Source organism: Solanum lycopersicum, chromosome 8, assembly GCF_036512215.1.
Source record: "Solanum lycopersicum chromosome 8, SLM_r2.1".
NCBI classification, from domain to species: Eukaryota; Viridiplantae; Streptophyta; class Magnoliopsida; order Solanales; family Solanaceae; genus Solanum; species Solanum lycopersicum.
The window spans coordinates 2007195-2032334 of NC_090807.1; the positions used below are offsets into that span (position 1 = coordinate 2007195).

A 25140-nucleotide genomic window follows, 5' to 3' on the forward strand; every position below is an offset into this window, starting at 1 on the left:
ATCTTGGTTATTCTACAATATAAAATTCTTTGCTTTTGAGAAAGATGCATCTTGTAAACTCGTGTACATGATTCATTCAATTTGTCACCTTGTTTCTGAGTGATTTCATTAATTATTTTGTGTCAATTCTTAATGGTTAGACCGATAATGATCAACAATCAATCAATACGCAACCCTACTTTTGTATTATCTTATATACGAAGGAAAATATTTTTCAAAAGAAAAGTGGAATTTTTATTTTATTTTCAAGTGTTCGATATGTTAACAAAAGATATTCATATATCATACTAAGAAGTCGTTTGGTACGATGAATAAGGGATAATATCATATATAATATTTAGAGGAGTATATCAAACTTTGCTAACTTTTATTTGCATCATTAGTGTAGATGCCAAAAACTAAAAAGTCTTTGCTTTTATTTATCAAAATATGTTCTAAAAGTTAGACACTAGTTAAAGACTCTGTCTTCTACGCGAACAACAATATACTCAGTGTAATTAAAAGTTTCACTTTTAAACCCAAGGTGTTTACTCTGAATGAATGTTTCTCGGGATAATGGTACATTCTACTAAGAATTCAAGCCAAAAAATTGAGTTGAAATAATAATAATAGTAATAATTGCTCCGTTTAATGATGGTGTCTGAGCTAGCTTGCAAACACCGAGTATTTCACTGGGTGTCTGCTATCTTCCACCAGCTAACTGATGCAAGTAATTTAAGCAGGACAATACTGTGGTACAAAATTTTTCCGTCTGACCAATTCATGCATGTCATGTACTATCTTAAATACAGCATCTGGCCTTGATAGCCTTAGAGCATTTTGGGACATGATTCTGAGTTCATCTTGTTTGGGACCAAACCACTGCGCGACTATACTGGCTATCTTTTTAGGTGACTTTGAGTATTTCCCGAATCCATTCTCGATAACATATGGCACATTTCCAGCTTCCTGTTGTAGATCAAACATACAAGGATAAGAATTTAGAGGTTAAAAGACTCCAAAGTTATATGCATAACAGAAACTATCTCTGCATTGACAACAGAAATGAACGAAGGATATTGGAACTTTAGTCGTTTTGTGTTTGGTTGTAGTAAACTTATATTCTGCTTCGACGATGATCAAGAGTTTGAACAGGTTCCCCCCCCCCCCCTCCCCTTCCTCAACCCCACCAGCCAGGAAATGGGAAGAAGAAGAGAGAGAACACAGGCGAACATATCTATTCCATCTGCAATCAGGAAAGAATGACATGGAACAACTGAAGTGCAACTTTGGAACTTAAATGGTGCATTTAGAAAACACTCTCGGAAATGAGGAAGTCAAAGGTGAAGACAACACAACGTACCAAGGATGTAGATAGTTCATTATACTCTCAATACAGGAAGTACTGACTATCGAGTAAGAACAAAAACAATTGTAATTTGTAACTAATCTTCCAAAGTAGTTTAGTTAAGAAGAGAACTTGTAATCCTCTTAAAGCTCTACCTCATCAAAGATGGTCCACCATATAGAAGAGACGAATCATGGTTATTCATGCAGTAAGCTCTTACATATTTAACAGACTCTTAGTAGTGGTAATACTTCTGTCACATCTCATCTTTGAAAGTCTACGCAGTTTTCTGTAAAATCAATTTGTTATATATCTGTCTTCTGTCTCCTCAAACATTAAAATCATGATTCATATCCATACTAGATTTCTTCACCATTGAGAATCACCTTAACCATGTTTTCAGCCTAATTCAAATCCGGACTTTCTAAAACTAGCAGCCCATACACCAGATACCATTGAGGCAAACCCTTCAACTACAACCGTCCCATATATGTCAGCATTCTGGAAGGCGGATGATGCTTTGATCTTTACTTCAGGGTAATTCGAGTACTTTGTTACCATTTTAAGCTTTCAGTTAAGAGCCCTTGGCCTTATTTAGTTAGCTTATTTCTTAAGATGCTTCATACGATATTAGTTCCTTAGATGGAGAAAAACTGAACTTGCAAAGGGAACGACCTTAGTGGCTTAATCTAGATAGAGATATAAACACAGCCGGCTCATTTCACACGGAAACATGGTAAAGCAAAATCTGGATAACCAGTCTATAAAGAAACCAGTCTGGTGACCTAAATACCGAGCTTGGACTGGTTTCAAAATTTCCTCCGACTGCAGAGACAGACTAGACATGTAGATGGAAAAAAACAAGTTGATGATACCAAGATGAAGTCAACAACTTTTCTGAAAGTTGAAGATATCACAGAAGTGTTTGGAACTCCGATCAAAAAATAAATAAAGATTGTTATTTTATAGTATTTTCTGAGATCGTATTGTCATGAAATAACAATTCCTATGGAAATCTTCAATGTTGATAATATTTAGTGTTTGAATTTTATTCCATTAACCACTTCATTTGTTTAAGTTAGTAATATTTTGAGGGAGAGGATTTCTTGACTATTATGAATATTAACCTATGAAGACCCCCTCACCCTTGGGGGGGGGGGGGTATTTTAAAGTGAATTAACTACCCTAACTTTGCGGGAAAAGAAATTGTTTCCGATAGACCATCCTCTCAAAATTAATGGAAAAGATTGAAAACGACAATTCCAACTTCACCGAATTTATTGCCTTCCAAGAAACTTGCTCAAGATTTGATTGAAACAAAGGGGAAAAAATCCAAAATTTGTCATTGTTTCAATTTGCTGAACTTTTACTCCCCGGCATAAATTTTAGATCAAAGCCTTATTGAATCAGTAATCTGAAGTAAACTACACATAAGAAGCAGATTTTTTTTATTTTTTCAAATGAGCTGTTTTTCTCCCATGGATGACACAAGTGATAGGATGGTTACTTTTAAAAAGTTATTCCGATTAAGCGCAAGGCGAATAAAAGGAACTCCAAGAAAAAGAACCAAAAATATTGAATACTCAATATACCTGACCAGCAATGTAACCATTAAGAATTATAGGCAGTCCACGAATCATGGCTTCCGCAATAGTCCCCGGACCAGCCTACAGACAACCAGAATAATCAGAGTAGCCTTCTTTTTTCTTTTTTGACTTTGAGGTGGGTGGGGATCTCATCCTCTTTTTTCAGTTTGTTTTAGTGAAAACAGCTTGAAAGAAAGCGACAAACCTTAGTAATAATGCAATCACAAGCACCCATGCATTCCTCCATTTTAGTGACAAACCCCTTTACCTGAAACATGACATAGATACCCTAAGGAGACGCATAAATGTTTGAACATGTAAATCTTTAGTCTAAGATATACTACATACATTGGCAATTTGGTGTTATAAGTCAGTCGCTCAGATATAGGAAAATGTTGCTCTAAGTAGATGAAAAGGAAAACCACAGTGCTTAAGTATGAAAATTGTCAATAAACCCAAAGTTAAAATGTAAATGGACGATTACCGGGCTTCGTGTCTTTAAGTATCTATAACCAGCTCGTCTGTGAGCACTGACTTATTATTTGAGTAAAACTTGATACTGATGGCATACAAATGATCTAAAAATATAATCGTAAAAGTTTATGATACATGGTAATCTTAGTACACCAGTCAAATGAGAAAGGTGTAAACGGAAATCGTGCAAAGATGGAGGTCTGATATCAACAATAAAATGGTGACTATGGGATACCAAGCTTACCAGACCAATCAACATGAAACAGAAAGACAAAAAAAGGCTTCACAATTAAGTGTTTCTTAAGAGAAACTCAACAATTTCAGATAATACAAACAGATTAATGTGAAAACACAAGGCTGGCAAAGTTACAGTGACGAATACCTGAACAGGAACTTTCCACTGCACTGAAGTCAATCTGTTGAAAAGCTTCTTATTGCGCCCGCATATTATTAGGACCTGACCAATTGGCTCCCCTATAGTTTCATCATACAATGCATCTCCAAGTGCTCGAGCAGTAGCCTCTATTGGGCCCATTCCTTCTCCACCACCCATCAGTAGTACTGTTGGGAGATGATCCTCCATTCCAAGTTCCTTCCTAAGTTCAACCTAGAATTGGATAGAAAACAGTCTAAAAAGCACTGATCATGTGGGAGATGGTGCAAAGATGTGATGATATCTCTAGCTGCTTATTCATATCGCATTTCAATATAGACTCATGCAATATTAAGCAGCTGTGTGATGCTTAACAATCCCTGTGAACCACTGAGCAGCTGGAACAGATCCAGCATGACCAAAAGCCAAACAGAACGGTAGGATACCATTCCTGCATGCATCTGGTGGACAATTTAGACACAGGAACTCAAGATATTTTGAAGAAAGGAAGGTCCATATAAAAGATCAAAATGACTTGTATTTCACTATTTTTATTCCAGTGTAAAGAAGCATATGAAAATGATGCTGAATCATTTTTTGATCTTATGCCCTACAAGAATAGGATAGGGATACTCTGAAGTTCTGGATTTGGCAACTGAATGTACATACTTTTGCAGCATTTCTTGGTGCTGGTTTAATATAATCTTTGTCTTCTCAAAAAGAATACGCCTCATGCAATAGAATGCTGCAATCGGTTCTCTCATTCCTCTATCCTGTATAGTATATCTTGTAGAGAAAAATGGCAGAAGAAGTATTTAAAGACAACTGAACAATAGCATAGTGGAAACAAGAGGTTGGAGGTTCGAGTAACCAATGCAGCAAAGTGATAAATGACCACTGTTTGGGCAGTGCATAATGGGGGAGGGGATGGTGTTACCATATCAAAAGGAACAAATATTTGCAGCCTAAATAATCTCACTCATAATCTGGACGAATATTCTCAGTTATACGCTGGATATATCTACACACTCTATAGTGTCAATATTGCCTCTTGGCATCTTAAAGTTCACCTATGAGATGGCACTGTTCCATTCACACTCCTACACTCACTACAATTAACAAAATACTGAAAAAAAACACCGAAACATGAAAGAATAGATTGGATTAGGAAGTGGATGGGATTAATTATTCTTAATGCAAATAAACACCTATGCATAGTGCTCAATAAAACATAAAAAAAAAACAATGCATAAGATACATAAGTAAGATTGCAGAGCTGCCTATTTCCATGCACCCTGGGCAAGAGGAAGTAGAGGAATTACACCTACCTTGGGAGGAACTGGCTTCACAAATGACGGTCGTACAGGAAGCCCATAAACTTTTATTTGAGATGAATTGAGACCAGCCTTCAATGCTCGTTTTGCTACCTCTTCTGATGGACAGTAGCACCTCGTAACAAGTTTGTGAAACCTAAATATGAAATTGCAAGGCAATATTAGTACAAGAATCAAAATAACAGAATGGTTGAATAACTATAAAATATACCATGTAGGATGGCAAGTGCTTAAATCTGTTACAACAGTGGTAAATATGATTTTCTTCAAGAGACCTTTGGACCTCAAAATGCGAAGAGGCACATGCTGCATTAGAGGATGAACACTGATAATAATATCAGGCTGATATTTCATTAAACCTTTAGCAACCTCACTGCACAAAGTAGGAGAGAAGGCTTATTATATAACTGAAGCTGCTACAAGGGAAAATCAAAATTAGCCAGTTACAGCTGGGTAGATATGTATATAGACGTTGAACCAGTCCATGTTTATACTAGAGGCATGGAAGGAAAAAATTCAACAGAATATCATAAGAAACATGATATTAAGAGAAGTACCAAAATAAACGATTAACTGAGAAGTAGGAGAAACTAAGTAGAAAACTGATTGTATGGTAACATGCAAATTATAACAACAATAACATATGCATTATAATCCAACAGGTGGGCTCTGGGGAGGATAGAGTGTACCCAGACCTTACCCCTACCTTGTGGAGATAGAAAGGTGGTTTCCTGGAGACCCTCGGCCCAAGTAACACATATCAATGCAATTAGAAAAGAAAAATACAGAATCAAAGATGACATAGCAAATATATCATACCACACAGATTACTGACCAAAAAAACTGCACCATACGAATTGAGTCACACATAAGAAGTAATTTCTATTGTGTCAACTGTCAAGAGGATTATATACAGGTCATTTAGACAGATGAAAAATCACAAGACTCTAGGGGTGAGAAGCAAAAGCCTAACATTAATGAAGCACACATTTTACAAAAATACAGATTCACCTATTTATCTCCTTAATAACATATTCTTTACAAATTTATCCGTCGTCCCAATAGGTATTACTATGAAAAAAGCAATGACTCGTCTTGATTGAGCAAAGTTATTGTCAATGAAATAACTACTCAACGTGGTAATGACATTTGGAAGATAGTTTCTTTATCACAGAAAAAAACTAAAATCAATTTTTTTTGAGTGTTAATATAGTCAAGGTAAGCCAATTCAAGATGAGAAAGTTCATCATCTTAAAACTAAGCTGGTGGTCAAATGGCACTCTCAAATAAATGGCTATAACTATTTGTTAATAAAGATATATGGCCTTAACTATTATGACATAAGCTCAGCCACTTGGGCCGATTATAGGCGGGCATCCATGTCCCCTCCAGAGTCCAAAGCACAATGGAGGTGGTGTATGGCCTCGAGCTTGACTACTATGATACTGTACCTCCAATAGCTAACTAAAGTTGCATGGCCTTCTATCCATATCTCTAGGGTAGACATGGTCCACTAGAACCTCCATAATCTTTTCTTATAATGGTGCCAGTGGTATTCAGACTAACATGCACGCACTTTACCTATTCCACAAGGTACCTGCTACCTCCAACCGGCATATGTACTAAAAACTCTACCCACAAAATCTTAGACAGATGGAAAGGAGTCACCTAGTATTTTTTGTCTTTGCTGGAATTTAAACCTTAGTTTTTGAGCTTTTTACCCACTTCATTGACCACGATGTCACACCCTTATGTTCGAATTAAATGACCATTTAGCAGATAGCCTTACAAAATCGCTTCAAAAATGCTGCCGCACACGTATAGAACTCTCCAAAAATGTTTCCACACACGTTTCAGATCCTCAAAAAATACTCTACCTTTGATCTGGATCAGACATGCACCTAGCGACATTATTGAAGTGTTCAAGCAACATTAAGGAAAAGACATATAAGGAGATAACTCCTCATTCCCTCAACCAACATGAAATAAGTAACATCCCATGCACGTCTAGGGCTAGACATCTGGAGTGCGATAATATATCAAGAAAGAAAGTGAGTCTGGCTTTGATACTTCGAAAAAAGGACGTTAGGCCTAATTCTACCCACCAACTAGCTTGATACAAAATATTTTTTCAAGTCTCCCACCTTGCCATTAATGGACCTTTGACTTTAACAGTGAAAAAGCACCAAGTAGGCACACTGTAGTTAACAGTAGAAGGAGGTCTAAGTTGGAATTCAATAGATTATGTGTGTATCCTTTTTTTTAAAAGAATATGGCTTCTGATTGGGGTGAAAGATCCAACTTTGAAAGTAAAATACTCCATACCTTACTTCACATTGTTCTTTCTAAAAATATAATCAATCGCCATAAATTGCAGAAACCAAAACAAAAGGTGAACACCTTATCACTTAACAATGACAGAAGATGAAGAATTAAGGATGAACTCCTGGGAATGGTCCTTCAAATAAAACTATAGGAGGTGGCTTGTCATTGAATGATAAGTAGCTACTTGATATAACAAATTTGCTAAAGCCACACGTGCATATGTAACTCTGTTCAAGTTCACGCTTCTTGATTCAGTCAAATGCTATTGCTATTAAAAAAGGGTGCAGAAAGCAAACACATAAAGCTTGATAGTGATATAAAGCACATCTAGATCTCAGCACATTTAGAATAGGGATGCAGATTGCAGAATAGACTTAACCAATATTGTTAAAAGAAGAGTATTACCAAATTCTCTTAACAACAAATGTCCTACAGTAACTATCACAACCAAATAAATAACAGATTCTTTTTTATGATAAAAGAAAAAAGAACCTTACTCTATCGAAATATACAATATCTTGCAAAACAAACACTGCACCATAATGATGAAGAAAGGACTGCATATTTGTTGTGAGATTTACCAACAGTTTCATCAATCAAACATTCAATCTTAGTCATGTTGAGGATATCATTGAAGCTAACAGATTAAGGGATTTACATAATCAAAGAAGTCATTCTTACCGAGCTATAAATGTAGATGTAGCAGCAAAATTAGTTTGATGAACTAAACGAGGAGCAGTAGCATAATATGTCATTCTCCACAGAGAGCCATGTTTCACTAAGAAGTTGTAACTCCGTGGCAATTGATTGAAAGGCCAGGGTGTATGTTCTGTCCACAAATCAGTAATAAACACCTGCAATACACCCTCTTTAAATGGATATAACAAAATCAGACATACTCGTATCTCTCATTCTTCATCACATAAAACACACATAATTCCACAACTTATTAGCATAGCCCTCGCAGCAAGTTCAACCAAATCCAGTGCTTTCAGTTCAGACAATATATACATATATATATATATATATATATATATATATATATATATATATATATATACACACACACACACACAAACGTAAAACTGATTGTACTCACTCCGAACCCGATGACTCTAAATCGTAAATCATCTAAGCTTATTACATGATAAGTCAATAGGAGTCCATCAAAACTGACCTGATATTTATCTCCATATTCTTCATTGAATGCTGCCCTAATAGCTTCAGCAGATGCTCTGTGACCACCACCAGTATCACTCATCAAAATAAGAACCTTTTTTGAAGGTTCTGATTCGACACCATTGACGGGTATCCCCTCATTCTCCAGTACACTCCCCTCTTCTCTAACCCCATTGCTCTCCCCACAATGAACCCCTCCACCAACTGAGGCAAACCCAAGAGGGATTTTCTCACAATGGAATCTAATAGCCTTGTTAAACTGAAAAAGTACTTCACTAATTCTTGATGAAGCACTCCTACTACTAACAGTCAAACTCAATAAAGATACAGCCTTTGGCTTATTGATGCAATTCAAAAAATCATTCTTTCCCCTAGAATCAAAATACAAGTAATTAGACAGCAAACTTGAACATGCATCTAAATTAGAGTTACTATTTGAATAATTGAATACAAAGGGGGCTTTTTGAGATACAAAACCAAAAGGGTTAGCAGATTCTTGAGTCACAGAAGAATGCTGCATCATTCTTACTCTTCTGGGGTTGTAAAAAGAAGTTCAAAATCAATTTAAAATCCAAAAGGGTCCTTCCATATAACATAAAGATTGAATCTTTTTCTTCTGGGGCATCAACAATCCTACATAACAAGAAAACATTAGCATACACAGAGAGAACAAAGTGTCACTAATAAAAAAAAAAAAACAAGTAATATGAAAGGTACTGTGTGTGTTTTGAAGGAGGCTGGAGAGCCACAAAGAGAGGATTTAGGGGAACAAAGAATGTAATATGCTGAGGAATTTTTAAGTTTTTTTTTTTTTTTGAAATACTCACACAACAAAAATTGAAGGCTAGTTTTGCTGGCTGCTAACTGGAGTTATATAAAGGGGTTTATTTATTGCTTATTGAATTTCAAATAGTCGGGTTTGATATCGAATATCAAATATGAAATAAAAAAATTTACAAAGGGATTAGTTAGACCGAAGTCAATTTCTTTTGTTTTATATAATATAATATTTATTTCATTAAATTTATATAAAAATATTTGATTTGACACGAGTTTAAGAAAAATAATTTTTTTTTATGATTTATAAATAAGTTATAAAATTTTATCTTATTAAAAAAGGAAAAATAAAAGGGCACTAAATATAAAAAAGATATTATTTTTTTGAGATAAAATTAAAAAGAGAAAAAAATCACATAAATTAAAATTATAGAATGTATAAATTAATTTTATACCTTGTATAAAACTTAGTTATGTGATATTGCAAATTAATCATCAAAACATCCTCATATTTAATATATTTTCGAATTTTATATAAAGCAATTATATATCAAATATAATAGTAACCATATTGATTTTAGTTTATGAATTTATTTATTGTTTTAACCACCAACCAAATTATCCAAATTTTTTAGTTTATTGTGAAAAAGAATTAAGTTGACTGACATTTTATTGAAAGAGAACACAAATAGGATTGGTCGGTGAAGTTTACCACATTGACCAATTGAGTATCCATTGGGAAAAAACAATAGTAAATGTGTTACACGTGTTCAACAAGGCCGGTTCCCGAAATTCCTTTCTGGATATTTTTAATGTTTCGAGCTCTCGATGACATGAGAAGTAGATGATTAATTATCTATTTACGAAAGAATTTAGCATCAGTTGGCAATTATGATCCTTAATTTTAGATGTGCACAAGTAGACACTTAAACTTGTATAAAATTGAATAAAATTAACACATTCATCGTACATGGTACCCTGTATGGAAATTACGTGAAGTCTTACGTGTATCATGCCATGTAGGACACGTGTGTCTACTTGTTCAATTTTATACAAGTTTAAGTGCTTGTGCACATCCAAAGTTAAGAATATAGTTATCAACCGACGTCAAGTTAAGAGTTATATTTATGTATTATGTCATGTATTTACTGACTAACTTTTGCATAGAAACAATGTTATCTTACATCAATATAAAAACTCTGGCAATTCTATTATATCGACTAAAAAAATATTAGTATATTCGTTTTTGCTGTAATTTAAACATGAGATATTATGGTTCTCGACCCTCCTTATAACTTAAAAATGTGAATTCAATTTTCTTTTTTTGTTTTTCATTTTTAAGAATGAACTATAAACCTTTGTAAAGAAAGTATATATGACATTATAGAATATGAAGAGTACTTTTTATAAACAATCTTTTTTTTAGAAATACAGTAACACATTGTTTTTAATACATCAATCTCAACACCAAATAAAAAATAATTTCAATTTAATTAGTCACATCATATTATATAAATTAAAAAGGGTTCCCAATAACAAAACTGATATATTGAAAATTGAACAATGTTAGGCCAATTGAATGCAATCTTAAACGAAGACTTTGACTTGCATTTCTAAAAAAAGCTTGTTTCGCGTGAAATCGCACGATAATAACTTTATGAAAGACGATATATTATCTAAATCAACTGTCTTTTTACGCAATGTAATCAGACCTACCCCTACCTTTGCGGATTAAAAATTTTGATCATCGTCATATTATATGAAATAAAAAAATAAGTAGATGTTGAATAAAAATCTTTTAGAAGAAAGTACTAGGTAGAAGGATTCTGCGTGAAAACAAAAACAACAACAAAAATGAACAACATGTTGATCTTGTTTAAGTTATAGAGTTGTTAAAAGTACAGTATATAGTGGTCTGCCCATTATATTGAAGATGCTAACAGTCAATGAAATAAATACACACAATTTGGAACTGATGTGGAAATGCTTGCAATGTCAACTATCATAGATAAAAGTATTCATAGCAATATGACACAAAAGGTGGTCCCATAGAAGACATTACTCCAAAAGAGCATCATGGCTGTTGCAAGAAAACATAGGTTCTTGAGAGGATAAAGCAAGATAGGGAAGTGATCATCATGCAGTTTGTGAGGCAATAATGATAGATATCGCGAGAGAAATGAACGATAAGTATCTCGTGTTTTATCCTCAATTGCATCAAGAAAATATTGTCAAAACTACTGCTTCAAGAAGTGTAATTTCTATCTCGACTAAATTCAAGATCTTCTGTCTTGTTTAATTCAGAAGAAACCTCCACCAGAATACTCAACCTCCTGCATTTCAAAGACTCCAAAACGTTATGAAAAGGAAAAGTACTCGGAAATCGCATGATAGATAGAACAGTAATAAAGATTAAAATCAGCATAAAAGTAGGGAATACAACAGAATAAAAGGACAAATATGTGCAAAGGAAAACTCAATAAGATATAAAAGTAGTTCTCAATCATGCCAACTTAATGAAAACACCGGAAGATGCAAAATTAATTTTTAGGAGAAAGTGAGAAACAGATATGGATTACTGAGAAATTGCAAACATGGTTTATTTGTATCATTTATTCCTCTTCTCTAAAATTCTATTTCTTATTCGAATTCATTTAGATCCACCTAAATCTCATGAAAATGGAGTAGAAGAGATGTACTGGTTAAAGATTACATGGGACGAATTAAAAGATTTTATCTAAGTGGAATCAAATGCTGAGCAGAATTGTATGTGGATATGGATAATACATACATTAATCAGTCAGACCAGTTTTTTTGAGAGTTTGAGTCTTTGCCTTGGAAGTCATGTGCAACTCTTTCCTCTAAACCATCTACCCACATACTTAATGTCTTTGTAACAAGTGCCGGCCAGTGTCACAGGCAACAGATAAGTGAATAGAGTACAAAAGGAACTTTTTATGATGGGACAAGGAAGTTTCATTGGTCAATTGAGAGACGGTTAAAACTCAAAAGAGTTTGGATCACCTTGAGTGAAAGATATTCCAGTTGCTTAACAAGGCCGTATCCAAGAAATGGCTATAAGAAGGATAGAGGAGCACACTCTATGGAGGGATCTCATAGTTGGATCTATAGAATTTTGAACGGATGGGAAGGTAACATCACTTTCAGGTTAGGGGAAGTGTGCAGAGTCAGGTAAGGGGCACAGGTAGTACATAAATAATGCACTGGTATTCATGTGTCAAAACATATGCATAATCTTGTCAGAAAGAGTTCAGATGTTACAAGAAGGGAAAGTTCACTGTAATTAAGGTTTAGAAGAACCTCCGAGCTGGGACGTAACAAAATTCTAAATTCTAAATGAATTTCTTATAAGCAGAGTTCTTCGCATGACAATCAAAATTCTTGGAAGTAGTAAGTGGGAAATAGTGGGCTGCTTTCTGAAAAGTCCTACTACAATAAGCTCTTGATTAGAGACATTACATAAATAAATTTGGATTATCAGGATGTCAATGTGATCAGAAGAAAAACAGGTGAGTTTGACTGCTGAAAACTTGAGAACAAGGAGAACTACAAATGCCAGATTGGTGTATTGTTTAGGTGTTGCGGTGAGCACGGACTACCTCCACTTGCATTATCAGATAGCATTTCGCTTACGCAGGGAATCTGGAAATGATTTGGGCTACAATTGTTGATTCCACATATTGTGAAGGGCGGATTTTTCAGCTCAACATTAAGAAACCGGAGGATAAGACGAAGAGTGTGGGATGTTGCTCCAAGAGAACTCATGTGTATTGTGTAGAGAATGTGAAATAAACTTTTGAAGGACAAAAAGATTTTGTACAGTAGAGGATCTCTTATCCCCTATTTATTTTACAGTGAGGTTTCAATTTGAATAGAAAATTCGATGTTTTTCAAGGAGAATCCTTTTTATCAGCAAGTTCTATGCCTTTTGATTTACCACTGGTATACGAAAGTGTTTCCTCCCATAAATAATAAAATTATATAACCTTTCAAGCAAAAACTTCATTTGGATTTACATTATTATATGGACCACATAATTTCCATTTCCATAAGCAAGGAGCAGGATGACTGACAATGACAGGGTAGAAAAGTAGAACTGATCAGCCTGATTTACCCATATTAGACAAGAATATGTCACATCTCTTTCTGAAACATAACAGAAAACACAATCTTTCTTTGGATTTTCATTATTTCATGGACCACATCAGTTCCACATTCTAGGAGCTCGATGGCAATGACTGGGTGGGAAAGTAGAATTGTTCAAGCTCATGTACCCATATTAGACTAGAATATGCCAATATCTATTTCGGAAACATATTTTAAACCGTATCGACAGCCTAAGACTTCCAAGCCTCAATTCATATATGTGAAAAGGAGCTGATATACAACTAATTCTAAAAATCTAACCTGGGCAGGTGGCAAGGATGAAACCCAATCTGACGCATGAGTTGGAAGAAGACCCAAAGTGTTAAGCTGCAAAGTATACGTAGTTCCATGTTAGCAAACCACTTATCATAGAAACTGATGTCAAATAACATGTGTGAAAGAGATAAATATCTTCAGTGAAGCTGATGCTGAATAACATGTGTGAAACAGATGAATATCTACCTTCCAGACGCCCAGTCCTAAACCCACTAGATTGAGCGCAATAAATACTAATTTTGGCCCAAGAAGATCCACTTTGCTGTCCTTGTAAGGCTCAAAAACTGCCCCAGAAAGGAAACAAAAGAAGAAATAAGTAAAAGGAAATAAATGGAGCAGCCAAATCAAGTCATGGCTTAATTCAGCACAAGTACAAACAGTATGAAATTCCCTGAATTTGAGACAAATTTCAGCAAAAAATCGATCTCTAGTCAGAGTATAAAACTACACATGTACAATGAAGCAATTAATTCAATAGGTTCTGATATGATACTGACCTTTCCCAACTCCTTGAAGAGCACTTACAGGCTGCCACAGAGCTGAAACTGTAATACCAATGCTAAACAAATGAACTGTGCTTCCAGCCATCCACATCATGAAGCCCATCATCATCAAATTCTTGAAAGGTGCTTGTGCCACTTCCCACGCTTTCTGTTCCAACAAGTATCAAATTAAGTACATGATTGTTGTGAAAAGTGAAGCAAAGGAATAGCTCCTAATATTAGTGTTTAGGGTCCATGTAATACTAAATATTTCCTAAATAGAATGCAGAATGAGTACATAATTAATCTTGAATATCCTAATACCTATGCTATAAATCTAAACATGTACAGTAAACCTAATCACCTTCTAATAGTTGTAAACAAGAGTTGAGAAGTAATCAACTCATAATAAAGGGAATTTTGACTATATAACTGTTGGAGAACTTGAAAAGGTTAATCTATTACATTTTGAGACAGTCGAGAAATCATAAAAGCAGAACAACAGTCTAGGAAAGATATTCTTTTCGGGAAATTTCCAAAGGATCTTCACATTAGAGCCCACATCTTCATAAGTTATCAAAATGTTACTGCCCAAAATAGCGTGAGGTCTCTGCTTTCAATCTGGGCTGGAGAGGGTGTTTGTTATCTTTGAGGCCTACCAAGGAGTTTGGTCGCACTGTGAAAGCAATAAATTATGGCTAAAATGGAAGTATGGTTGTGGTGCTACACACCAATTTTCAAAAAGATGTGCCTATTTCTTGGTTAATTCTCCAGTGAAAAACTCATCACAATTGTGTAGTGTGTAATTCTGATTCTGTAAATTGCTTTAATTTTCCTTATGGTGCTAAAATTTGTACAGGGAACTTACAAAAATATGAACTAGCTTCTCCCTTTTCCTTTACGTCATTATAGAGTTCCAGGTCATCATAAATACATTGTTTATCAAGTATTAATCTATTTCCACTGAACTTCCCTAAAATCTTTGTCGAAAGTAGCGAACTTCTGCATGTTATCTCATATAATAATACGTAGCTTTTCCCTAAACAACCAACACTACGCTAATGCATGTGAAAAAGTCGACAAGTTCAAATCCTTTTTCCCATCTAAGTTTTGAATTCTTAAGGCTAAGCAAGAGTTTCTACTGATTAAAAAAAAAGAACAGAGAGAGAGAGGAAAGGAATAATCTCAGGGTAACGAAAGCAACTAAACTGATTCTCACTCGCTTTTTCACAACATAAATTCCTCAGAAATTATTCTTTAGTGTGAGCAATTTAATGTGATTTACACACTATAATTCCCTGAAACCAATTTGTGGCACAACAAACGAGCTTTGAAGCATCCTCTGAGTTGTTACCATGCTTTATGCCTTTATCAGTTCACTTACAATGCCAGAGTAGCAGATCCCAATTCCATCACTCTTCAACTTTATATTAAAAAATCATACGATTGTAAGAAGATACCAAAGCCTTTTCCTGTTCTTGAATTGGACACACGCACACACAGAGCAGCGGCCAGCGGCAGATATTTCAAACAGTCAACTTGGTGCATGGCGATAGGCAAGGATAATACTATAGTACACACTCAAATCAAAAGTTAATACATGAATGCAATCAATCATTAAAGCAGCAATGGCATACTAGCTGTGATTCATCATGTTTGACTATTTATCACATTGATAGTCAATCTATGGAACTTAAAACCGTCTAATGACAGTTCACTACTGTTAATCAATCAAAGAGGGTTGCCAAACTGCTTAAGGTTATCTATTGTATGACATACTTTTGCATTCTCTCCTCCTCCTCTTCTTACAGTAAGATAAAGGGTCGGGCATGGTGGGGTAGCCACGGCCACTCATCCGCTGAGCTAGCCGGAAGAAGCAAGCAAAGAATCTTACTCCAAAAAGCCTTTTCATATACTAGAAAATTATTAATCAAAGTACTTAGAATGGAATAAATGACGAACAAACATTTCCTTTGAAGGCTCCATGTTTCCTTTAAAACAAGTCGACAATCTAGTAACAAATTAGTAGAATTTGCACATAAAGCTATACAAAAAGACAAGCAATCACAACATAATTCTCCTAGATTGGTACCACTAACAAAGATATATCACAGATCATCAGCGTACTCACAAGTCCTTTGCAACAAAGGCTGCCACTTTAGAACAAAAAAATCTTTAAAAAAATCAACTACTCATTTTCAATTTGTTTGCATGGTTTTAACTAAACACAGAGTCTAAGGAAGTAAAGAAGACTTCTGAATCTTCTGGTGTAAAACTAAAAACTGTAGAATACATCAAAAAATGTTGCTCCGACTCTTCAAAAATGCCAACAGGTGTGTGTCCGAATCGCCAAATTCGCCAAAAGTACTGTATCTTTGGAGAATCCAAGACAGGTGCGGCATCAGAAGTGGAGAGTCCGCGACTAAGATCAAAATGCCCTTTAAGACTAACAAATTGAAAAGGAGGGGAGTATACATATATGCGCCAAATGGGTGCACTGGCTCTCACTGCCCTAGAGGTGAATCCAGCCACCACAAATTATGGAGCAAATCATTGTAAAACAAAAAATACAAACGAACAAGAAAAAAATCAACTTTTTTACCTGGGACTTCCAATTGGCTTCAGCGTTCTTCTTTTCACGGCTCAAAGTTGAATCATCCTAACAAAAGACATAAACATCACAGCTATTAAACTCAAGTGAAACATGAATCCAGCAGCCGATCTAAAACACAAAAATTAAGCACATATATATACAATAAACTGCACCCACTACAAACCCACAAGCTCTAAATCAACTAATCGTGTATAATTTTGGGTAAAACAAATAAAAAAAACCTGATCTTGAGAAGCTCGAGTGAATCCAAGTGGATCAGGGATGTCACGAGAGGGAGAAGAAGTCGAATTATCTGTGAAGTCTACTGCCCATCTACGCCCCATACCCATCACTGCTTTACCTTTATCCATGGCGATTTTTCACTTCATACACCACAACACACACACTCTGTTTCGTTGATTGATGAAATTTAGGAGTTTTGGCCTTTGGGTGTCTTCTGTTGGTTTTATAGGGTGGAGAATGTCATAAGGGTAAGAAATAAGAGGGGCAAAGTGTAATTGAAAAAAGTTATGGGGATTGAAGTTGATTTTTTGGGAAAAAGTTAGTTGCACTTGTCCTTTGTTCGGAGGGCTATTACGTATTGTTTCTTAATATATATTATGCTATATATTATCGTATTATTGTAATAAGTATAATATTTTTATAAATTATATCGTAGTTATAACTATATAATGTTATTCATAAGAATAGAATTATAACTGATAATTGATTTATTGATATTATAAGTGATAAATTTAAATTTTATATTTAGTGGTTCACTAATATGGGAAAAGATTACTCAAATTTCTTATAAGTAATTATGAGTTGAATTTCTTATTGCTATCAATTACTTAATTGATAACCCACAAGTCTTCACTTTTGTTTATATATATATTTAAAGTATATTTAATTTTAAAATAATTATTGTTGAAATAATTAGAGACTCTCAACAACACGTGTATTTCGCATAAGCTAATAAGTTACAAAATAATATATCCTAGTATTCGTTCCATGCGAATTACAATTCACATCAAAATTTCTACTCCTCACTTTGAAAGAATCTTTAAAATACTTTCGATACACACAAACAAAATTTGGAGAAATTATATTCCATGAAACATAAAAGAAAATCTAAAATATTTTCAATTGAGCTAATTAGATTATATTTGGAGAAAAATATTGAAAAACTCATCATATTATATTAGGAAGAAGAGAAGGCACAAGTATCCAATAACTATGATCGAATTTTTAGAGACACGTCACGTCTTACATAACCAAGTTATATTACCCCACGATCTCATTTCATAAATAATATTGTACACCTTTAGGCTTATGTGACACACTTCATAACTCCACGCAATCGAGACGCGTGGGAGATATTCGAAAGGCACATAACAGAAAAATATACAGAATTACAAAAAAACGAGTTCAGATGTAATATGACCTTATGTTAGCTAAAGTGCGTATACGGAATACGAATCATAGTCTAGGGAAGTACTTCTACCTTTTCTTTTTCCTGGTAAGAAAACAAACTACTAGCCTTGCTAACACGACATAGAACTAAATTAATCAAAACAACATAATCGGTGTAATTTCGAAACGAGATTATACATATTCGAAAATCTCTCATATTTATACACAAGTTAAAGGACCAAATGCAACCAAATCTCATACATTAAGCACTATTTTGTTCATTTTCAATTCTTCTCTACTAAGTAAACACAGAGTGAAGAGTTTCAATAGAAAATTTTGCATTTCTTTCACTTCCAGATCTTGATTACTCTCTGCATTTCCTCAAAATTCAGAGCAATTTGATCGAATTTAGCGAATACCCAGATGCAAGATCTTCAATCTCTACCACCCCCTTCACCACAATCGACTCACGCGCCACCACGCTCCGCCACAGACCTGTTCGGAGACCCAACTGACCCAAATCCACCACAATGGCTAAACCCCACATTGTTCCAATCTCAAGATTTCGATCCAGAATCATATATCTCCGATTTACGCACCTTTGTTCCCCTTGAAACTCTCCGTTCAGAGCTCCGTTCTCACTTCACGTCGCTACAGCGTGACCTTGTGGATCTCATCAATAGAGATTATGCTGATTTTGTTAGCCTTAGTACGAAGCTTACTGATGTTGATGCTGCTGTTGTGCGTATGAGGGCTCCGTTGTTTGAGATCAGGGAGAAAATTGATGGTTTTCGTAATGCTGTTGAAGGGTCTCTTGCTGCTTTACAAAACAGGCTTAAACAAAGAGCTGATGCTGTAGAAGCCAGGGAAGTTCTTGAACTTTTGCTTGATACTTTTCATGTTGTTTCTAAAGTTGAAAAATTGATTAAGGAGTTACCAAGTGGACAAACTGATTATGTTGAGAGTGGATCTAATTTGAGGGAAACTCAAAGTATGTTACTAGAGAGAATTGCTAGTGAAATGAATAGGCTAAAGTTTTATATTTCTCATGCACAAAATATGCCTTTTATTGAGAATATGGAGAAGAGAATACAAAATGCTAGTTCTTTATTAGATACAAGCTTAGGACATTGTCTTGTAGATGGACTTGAATATAGGGATGCAAATGCTATATATAACTGCTTGCGTGCGTATGCTGCTATTGATAATACCAAGAATGCTGAGGAAACTTTTCGATCGACTATAGTGGGACCTTTGATCCAAAAAGTTATCCCGCAAAATCCGTCTGGAGTCGTTGGTGGATCATCTGGAAATGAACTTGAGGAGGATTATGTTAAGATCAAGAAATATATAGAGGATGATTGTAAGTTTCTATTGGATATATCCTCTATTGAGAATTCGGGTCTACATGTTTCTAGCTTCCTTGCGAATTCTATCCTTAAAGAGGTTCACTACGCTATCCAGAAAGGAAAACCAGTGGTGTTCTCTCCCGGAAGGCCTACTGTGTTTCTAAAAAATTACAAAGCAAGCTTGAATTTCCTGGCACATTTAGAAGGTTACTGTCCCTCGCGATCTGAAGTAGTGAAGTTTCGGTCCGAAGCTGCATATATTGAGTTTATGAAGCAATGGAATGTGGGTGTCTATTTCTCATTGAGGTTCCAAGAGATAGCTGGGGCTCTTGATTCAGCACTTAGTGTTGCTGGTCTCGTCCCGGTGGCCTCTGACCAGAGGAAGCCTCAAGACTTGATTTTGAAGCAGAGTATTTCTCTTTTAGAGTGCTTAAGATCTTGCTGGAGAGATGATGTTCTTGTCCTATCTTGCTCAGACAGGTTCTTGCGTTTGTCTTTGCAACTTATGTCCAGATTCTCAAGCTGGTTATCTGCCGGATTGGCTGCTCGTAAAGCTGGTAATGTGGGCTCAAACCCAGGATTTGAATGGGCTATTTCTGCAGTCCCTGACGACTTAGTATACATAATTCACGATTTGAACCGTTTGGGGGAGGAAGTGTGTGGTGATTACCTTGAACACATACTTGAGTTGCTCAAGTCATGCCCTGCTGAAGTTTGTGATTTTGTAAACCAGAGTATTTTACAAGGTGGGAAGTCCCTGAAGGGTCTTTTACCAATTGTGATGAGTGCAATAATTGAGACAATAGTTGAGAAATGTGTAGAGGACTTGAGGCAGTTGAAAGGGATAACTGCTACCTACAGGATGACTAACAAGCCTCTCCCAGTCAGGCATTCTCCATACGTCTCTGGAGTATTGCGTCCATTGAAGGAGTTTTTGGAGGGAGAAAGGGCTGCAACTTGTCTGAATAATGAGACAAGGAATGAGCTCTTGCAAGGTGCTGCTTTGGAAATAACTCAACGTTACTATGATTTAACGTCAGAACTTGTGAATATGAGTAGAAGAACGGAATCTTCTCTTCAAAAACTACGTTTGGGTGCTCAAAGGCGAGCTGGAGCAAGCTCAGATGTCTCGGATCACAATTTGTCTGAAACTGACAAGATCTGCATGCAACTATTTCTTGATATTCAGGAATATGCCCGAAGCCTTTCATTACTTGGGGTGGATGCAGCTAGTATTCCACCTTATCAATCATTATGGCAGTGTGTTGCCCCTGCCGAGAGAAAAAACACAATAAGCTTCTAGTTTAGACTTGGTTATTTTATATATCTACTTCATTTTGTATCAATATCTCATTCTTTTCTTATTGTTTTTCCCCTCTGTTTTATATTATCATTTCGATGTAACAAAGCTGCCATTGATTTCTGAGATCTCCTGATATGGATACTGATTGTGGTGGATATCTGATTATTGTAAGGGGGATTTTCCCAAAAGTCATACATACATAGAGTGACTGCTATCTTAATTCGAAATAAAAGAACACACTTTATTTACCCTTTGATCAGCATAGATTAACAGCTAACATGGTAGCACTAGTGTTCTATATAGTGTTCTTCACACCAAAACAGAAAGTTGTAAGGCATACTTGATTTTCTGAGTTGTTTTGAATCTGTCTTCAAAGTATCTTCCATTTCATTAGTCTAATGATTAGAACATTTTTCCTATGCTTTGTTGTGGTCTGCAATATATTGAACAGAGTTGAGTTTTTTTGTCTTGTTTATCAGCTGTGCTAATTCGATCTTGAAGTTTTATCAATAGAGTGATCCAGTGTCATTGCTGATTTTGCTAGCGCTGTGATGTGTAAACACTATCATGGGATCATCTTGTCTAAAACTGTGCAAATTATTAGAAATAGCACTGCAGGGATTCTCAAGAAGCTACTTGCAACTTGTCTATTTGATTTCAAACTAATCCCCAAAAACAGTATAATAAACATCTGTAATACAATGTATTCATAAGGTCTCTTAACATTATTTTTCGTTTTTGAGGCCTCCTGAACAAAAAGCTCTATGATAGATTTGTAATGCTCCTAAACAATTTCATGGGCTTCTTCAACAGAAAGCTCATCAACAGAGCAAACCAAGGCACAATTAGCTGCAACTAGACAATTATAGTGTACAACAAAACAAATTTAGCATAATTAGTTAAGATCAAAAGGTTTCTCTTTTCCCTCTTCAGTCTTCCCACTCTTAACAGATTACATATTCTACACATTCTCAGCTCAACATAAACAACGCACCGCGAGCAGCATATAGCAGGTGTCCGGCGATGACCAATTTTTTGAATCTAGCAGTAACTTCTGTACAAAAGAAGTGAAAAAAAAATAAAACAGTTTCTTAAGATTGAATACGTTGCTCTTTTGACATCTCTAACACCTCACCGATTTAATTGTATGGTTGAAGTTATAGCAGCAGAGTCATGTAGAACAGGGACTCTGCCATGTACATAGGTCAGCAAGAAGATCTCGAAGCTGGTCAATCAGAAGTTTGAGATGCTTGTTCTTGTCTACAAGCTCCTGCAATTTGTAAGAACAATAGAATATGCTTTAAATCTTGATCACAATAGCAACTTGATTTTTCACTACCGTAAGATAATAGAAAACTATTAGGCATGCACTCAAGTACGATAAAACTCTACCTTCACTTGAGGACTTCTTATTGCCACTAGGGGGAGACATAAAGCAAATGAAACAGGATTTGACTAATTTTAACGCAATAGGAATAAAATTAATAATAATACAGTATGTACAACAAGCAGAGGATGTTGAAACCAAGTTTTCATATGTTATCACAAAATCATATTGTTCTGATTTGAGGTTGTGACAAATATCGAGACTTGAGAAAGTTTGTACAGTAAGACATTTTGTCATGTGTCCGGAATGAAAATGTAACATGTAGTATACCTCAATATTGTTTTAATGGATAAGAAATTACTCAATGGATCAAGGAAGACATCAGTCAAGGTTCAAATATTGGCACACACATTTGCTTCACCAAACCCACCCATCATGCATCCCAAAAACCAACAAAAATCCAAGGAAATTCTAATATGTCAAAATTTGATATGTTATCAATACCTTCTTTAATGAAGAGGCCCGGTCTTCCAGCTGCTCAATTTCCGCTTGATCTGCTGCAGATAGTGAACCACTAGCAGAAGCAGCTTCCAATGCTTTTGCCTAGCTAACAAAGCCAGTAATGAGTGTGAAGTATCATACAATAAGTTAACAACTTTCCAAAATGTACAAGAAAATATAACTTGTTAATCATGAGAATTGAGACAACAGAAAGGAGAGTTTGACAACTTCCAGTTAAAACGGAGCAAATACTTGCACAACTCTTAAGAAAGAAGTTACTAAAAGAACTCATTTAATGTGTAGTCGGACATATGTTGAGCAACAAAAATGCACTCAACATCAGTGATTTATTTGTTCATACTGACAAACAAAATTCTTACTGCTTAACCAGATTCTCTCCAATGCACAAATGTTAAGGCAATCCATACACCAACACCAAGGACTTGAGATGTGATTATAGTGCTAATTCTTTCTTGAAAAGGATAACACGCAGTAGTTTATCTTGGTATAAACACTTATACCTCATGTGCGTTTAAACAGCAGAAACAAGAACAACCTCGAAAACATAGTTAAATATCTTCCCCCATCCCCAGCCCCCAACAGCCACCCACAAACCCAGAAGAATATAAGACAAATCAGAAAAAGAGTAAGCAGCACAGTTGAGCTTCATCAACTGATGACGAGGGATGATCAAACGACTGAATATTATATTCATAGTGAAGAAATATTATCCCCATGTCTAGAACATCAAAATATACAATTGCCATGTGCAAATGTTGCTCATATTGGTAAGGGCAAATTGTGCTAGTATATAACCACATGATGTCTTTCCCATATCAATCACCAAAACTGTTTAACCCCTTGTTTTGTGATTAAGATCAATCACCAAACACTTTTCACACTGAATTTACCTTTATCGCTAGATAATGTCTTTTTTTTTCTGCTCAAACTGGATAATGTTTTTCTCTCCTACAGTACTCCGAAGGAACTACATTTCTAGAATATCTATTTGAGTTTCATTCCCAATCAAAACTACCATCTAACAGAACACCAACACCACCTATGGCTCAACACAAGCTGGTTGGTGGTGGAAGTATACGAATCCTCCATATCCATATGGAACCACTTCACTCCAGTATCAAATAGTTTTAACCTTTGGAACCTCTAAAACTAGAGGTTATCTACGTTGGATCCAAATCTTTGCGGTCACGTTGAACTACCTTTGGCATTGAACAAAGCCCCAGTCTTTTACACATTTTCTGTTTAATGGACTTCACTAGAAGTGATTCATTCATATAGCTGAACCGAACTAGTTTATGATCAAGCCATTGTTGATTCATGATTACATCAAACTAACTTTTCCTGAGATCACTATCTTAAATTACAGATATCACACAATTACAAAAATGTTTTAAAAAATTGCATTTTTATACGTAAAATTACCTTTTGGGAATTAGAAATTGCAGTAAGAACAGAACGCAAGGAAGCAATAGAGGACTTATAACGCAGACGAGATTCATCAAGAGCACCACCACCAATATCCAAATGCTGAGCTGAAGCAGAAGAAGACGAAGAAGTATCAGACGAAATGTCGCCGTTTGTATGGTGCTGCTGTCCATTACTCAAAACACCACTAGCACCAACTCCTCCACCGGCCACCGCCACCGCAGAAGAAGCAGCAGCTGTATTTAGAGTGGACCAAAGTGATGGATTACAGAGTTCATCGTTCATGGCGGAGAGAATTTGATGTGCTGCTTCTATTGTATCTTCTAAATGCTTTTGCCCTTCTACTGCTAGTTCTTGTATGGTTTTAGGGCTTGTAATTGTGCCTTTATCCTCCATACCGGGTAATGTCACCGGCTTGTCAAAACCCTAGATCGACGGCGGCGGTAGTGGTGGCGATCGGCGGTGCGAGAAGTTGTAAGGAGAATTAATTTAAGCATAAAATGACGTCGTTTTATGCGTGGCGTGTACTTTTTGGGCCGGGTAAGGAGCTATGTATTACTGGATCAAGCCCAAAATCAAGTTACTTGGGTCAAAATTCAAGGAAAAATTATATAAATTAATACATTTTAATAAATAATTACTGATTTTAGCGATACTTTTTATTTATTGTCATTTATAGCAATATTATGTAAAATCTGCAATATGAATTAAAAGTGAATTATGTATGCAATGTACGTGAATTATAAGTTGTTTTTTGAAATATATTAAGTTTGTTTACTAAATTTGACACATTCTATTATAAATGTATTAAAATGTGTGAAAAACGTATTATCCATCGTTAAAATTTGTATTATATGTAATATTAAATTGTTATTTATAATATGTATAAAACTTGTATTATAAATAAA

General features: G+C 35.4%; 4 protein-coding genes across 5 annotated transcripts; 1 reads left to right on the plus strand and 3 right to left on the minus strand.

Annotated features, from left to right (window-relative positions):
* Positions 1–575: 575 nt before the first annotated feature.
* Positions 576–9452, minus strand: LOC101246362 (probable monogalactosyldiacylglycerol synthase, chloroplastic). 2 transcript variants are annotated; one of them, XM_069287687.1, is made up of 9 exons: positions 9426–9452; positions 8597–9231; positions 8101–8273; positions 5306–5467; positions 5089–5230; positions 3770–3994; positions 3119–3181; positions 2920–2994; positions 576–948 (listed from the first exon to the last, which is right to left on the minus strand). In XM_069287687.1, the coding sequence occupies exons 2-9, from the start codon at positions 9119–9121 to the stop codon at positions 715–717; spliced, it is 1599 nt and encodes a 532-aa protein (XP_069143788.1). In that variant the 5' UTR covers positions 9122–9231; positions 9426–9452; the 3' UTR covers positions 576–714. The 2 variants fall into 2 exon arrangements, with proteins under 2 accessions (XP_069143788.1, XP_069143787.1); XM_069287686.1 differs by having other exon boundaries at positions 9316–9452.
* A 1778-nt stretch (positions 9453–11230) lies between these two features.
* On the minus strand, positions 11231–17343 carry LOC101246647 (uncharacterized). Its single transcript, XM_004244459.5, has 6 exons — positions 17136–17343; positions 16903–16959; positions 14316–14469; positions 14005–14102; positions 13804–13869; positions 11231–11708 (listed from the first exon to the last, which is right to left on the minus strand). Exons 1-6 carry the CDS (start codon positions 17262–17264, stop codon positions 11676–11678), a joined length of 537 nt encoding a protein of 178 aa, XP_004244507.1. The 5' UTR covers positions 17265–17343; the 3' UTR covers positions 11231–11675.
* A 1113-nt stretch (positions 17344–18456) lies between these two features.
* Positions 18457–21206, plus strand: LOC101246944 (conserved oligomeric Golgi complex subunit 2). The gene has a single exon (XM_004244460.5). The coding sequence runs from the start codon at positions 18730–18732 to the stop codon at positions 20956–20958; it is 2229 nt and encodes a 742-aa protein (XP_004244508.1). The 5' UTR covers positions 18457–18729; the 3' UTR covers positions 20959–21206.
* A 373-nt stretch (positions 21207–21579) lies between these two features.
* LOC101247238 (mediator of RNA polymerase II transcription subunit 30) lies at positions 21580–24751 on the minus strand. Its single transcript, XM_004244461.5, has 4 exons — positions 24230–24751; positions 22790–22888; positions 22094–22228; positions 21580–22012 (listed from the first exon to the last, which is right to left on the minus strand). Exons 1-3 carry the CDS (start codon positions 24626–24628, stop codon positions 22130–22132), a joined length of 597 nt encoding a protein of 198 aa, XP_004244509.1. The 5' UTR covers positions 24629–24751; the 3' UTR covers positions 21580–22012; positions 22094–22129.
* Positions 24752–25140: the final 389 nt, after the last annotated feature.

Coding starts and splice junctions, on each gene's coding strand:
- LOC101246362 (XM_069287687.1), bottom strand. CDS start 9,121: ATGATGCAGCATTCTTCTGTGACTCAAGAATCTGCTAACCCTTTTGGT. Junction 5,468..8,100: donor ACATCTACATTTATAGCTCG/GTAAGAATGACT, acceptor TACTTTGTGCAG/TGAGGTTGCTAAAGGTTTAA. Junction 2,995..3,118: donor GTGATTGCATTATTACTAAG/GTTTGTCGCTTT, acceptor GGTTGTCTGTAG/GCTGGTCCGGGGACTATTGC.
- LOC101246647 (XM_004244459.5), bottom strand. CDS start 17,264: ATGGATAAAGGTAAAGCAGTGATGGGTATGGGGCGTAGATGGGCAGTA. Junction 16,960..17,135: donor CTCGAGCTTCTCAAGATCAG/GTTTTTTTTATT, acceptor GTCTTTTGTTAG/GATGATTCAACTTTGAGCCG. Junction 14,470..16,902: donor AAGCCAATTGGAAGTCCCAG/GTAAAAAAGTTG, acceptor TTGTTGGAACAG/AAAGCGTGGGAAGTGGCACA.
- LOC101246944 (XM_004244460.5), top strand. CDS start 18,730: ATGCAAGATCTTCAATCTCTACCACCCCCTTCACCACAATCGACTCAC.
- LOC101247238 (XM_004244461.5), bottom strand. CDS start 24,628: ATGGAGGATAAAGGCACAATTACAAGCCCTAAAACCATACAAGAACTA. Junction 22,889..24,229: donor CAATTTCTAATTCCCAAAAG/GTAATTTTACGT, acceptor TTTGTTAGCTAG/GCAAAAGCATTGGAAGCTGC. Junction 22,229..22,789: donor GGGCCTCTTCATTAAAGAAG/GTATTGATAACA, acceptor TACAAATTGCAG/GAGCTTGTAGACAAGAACAA.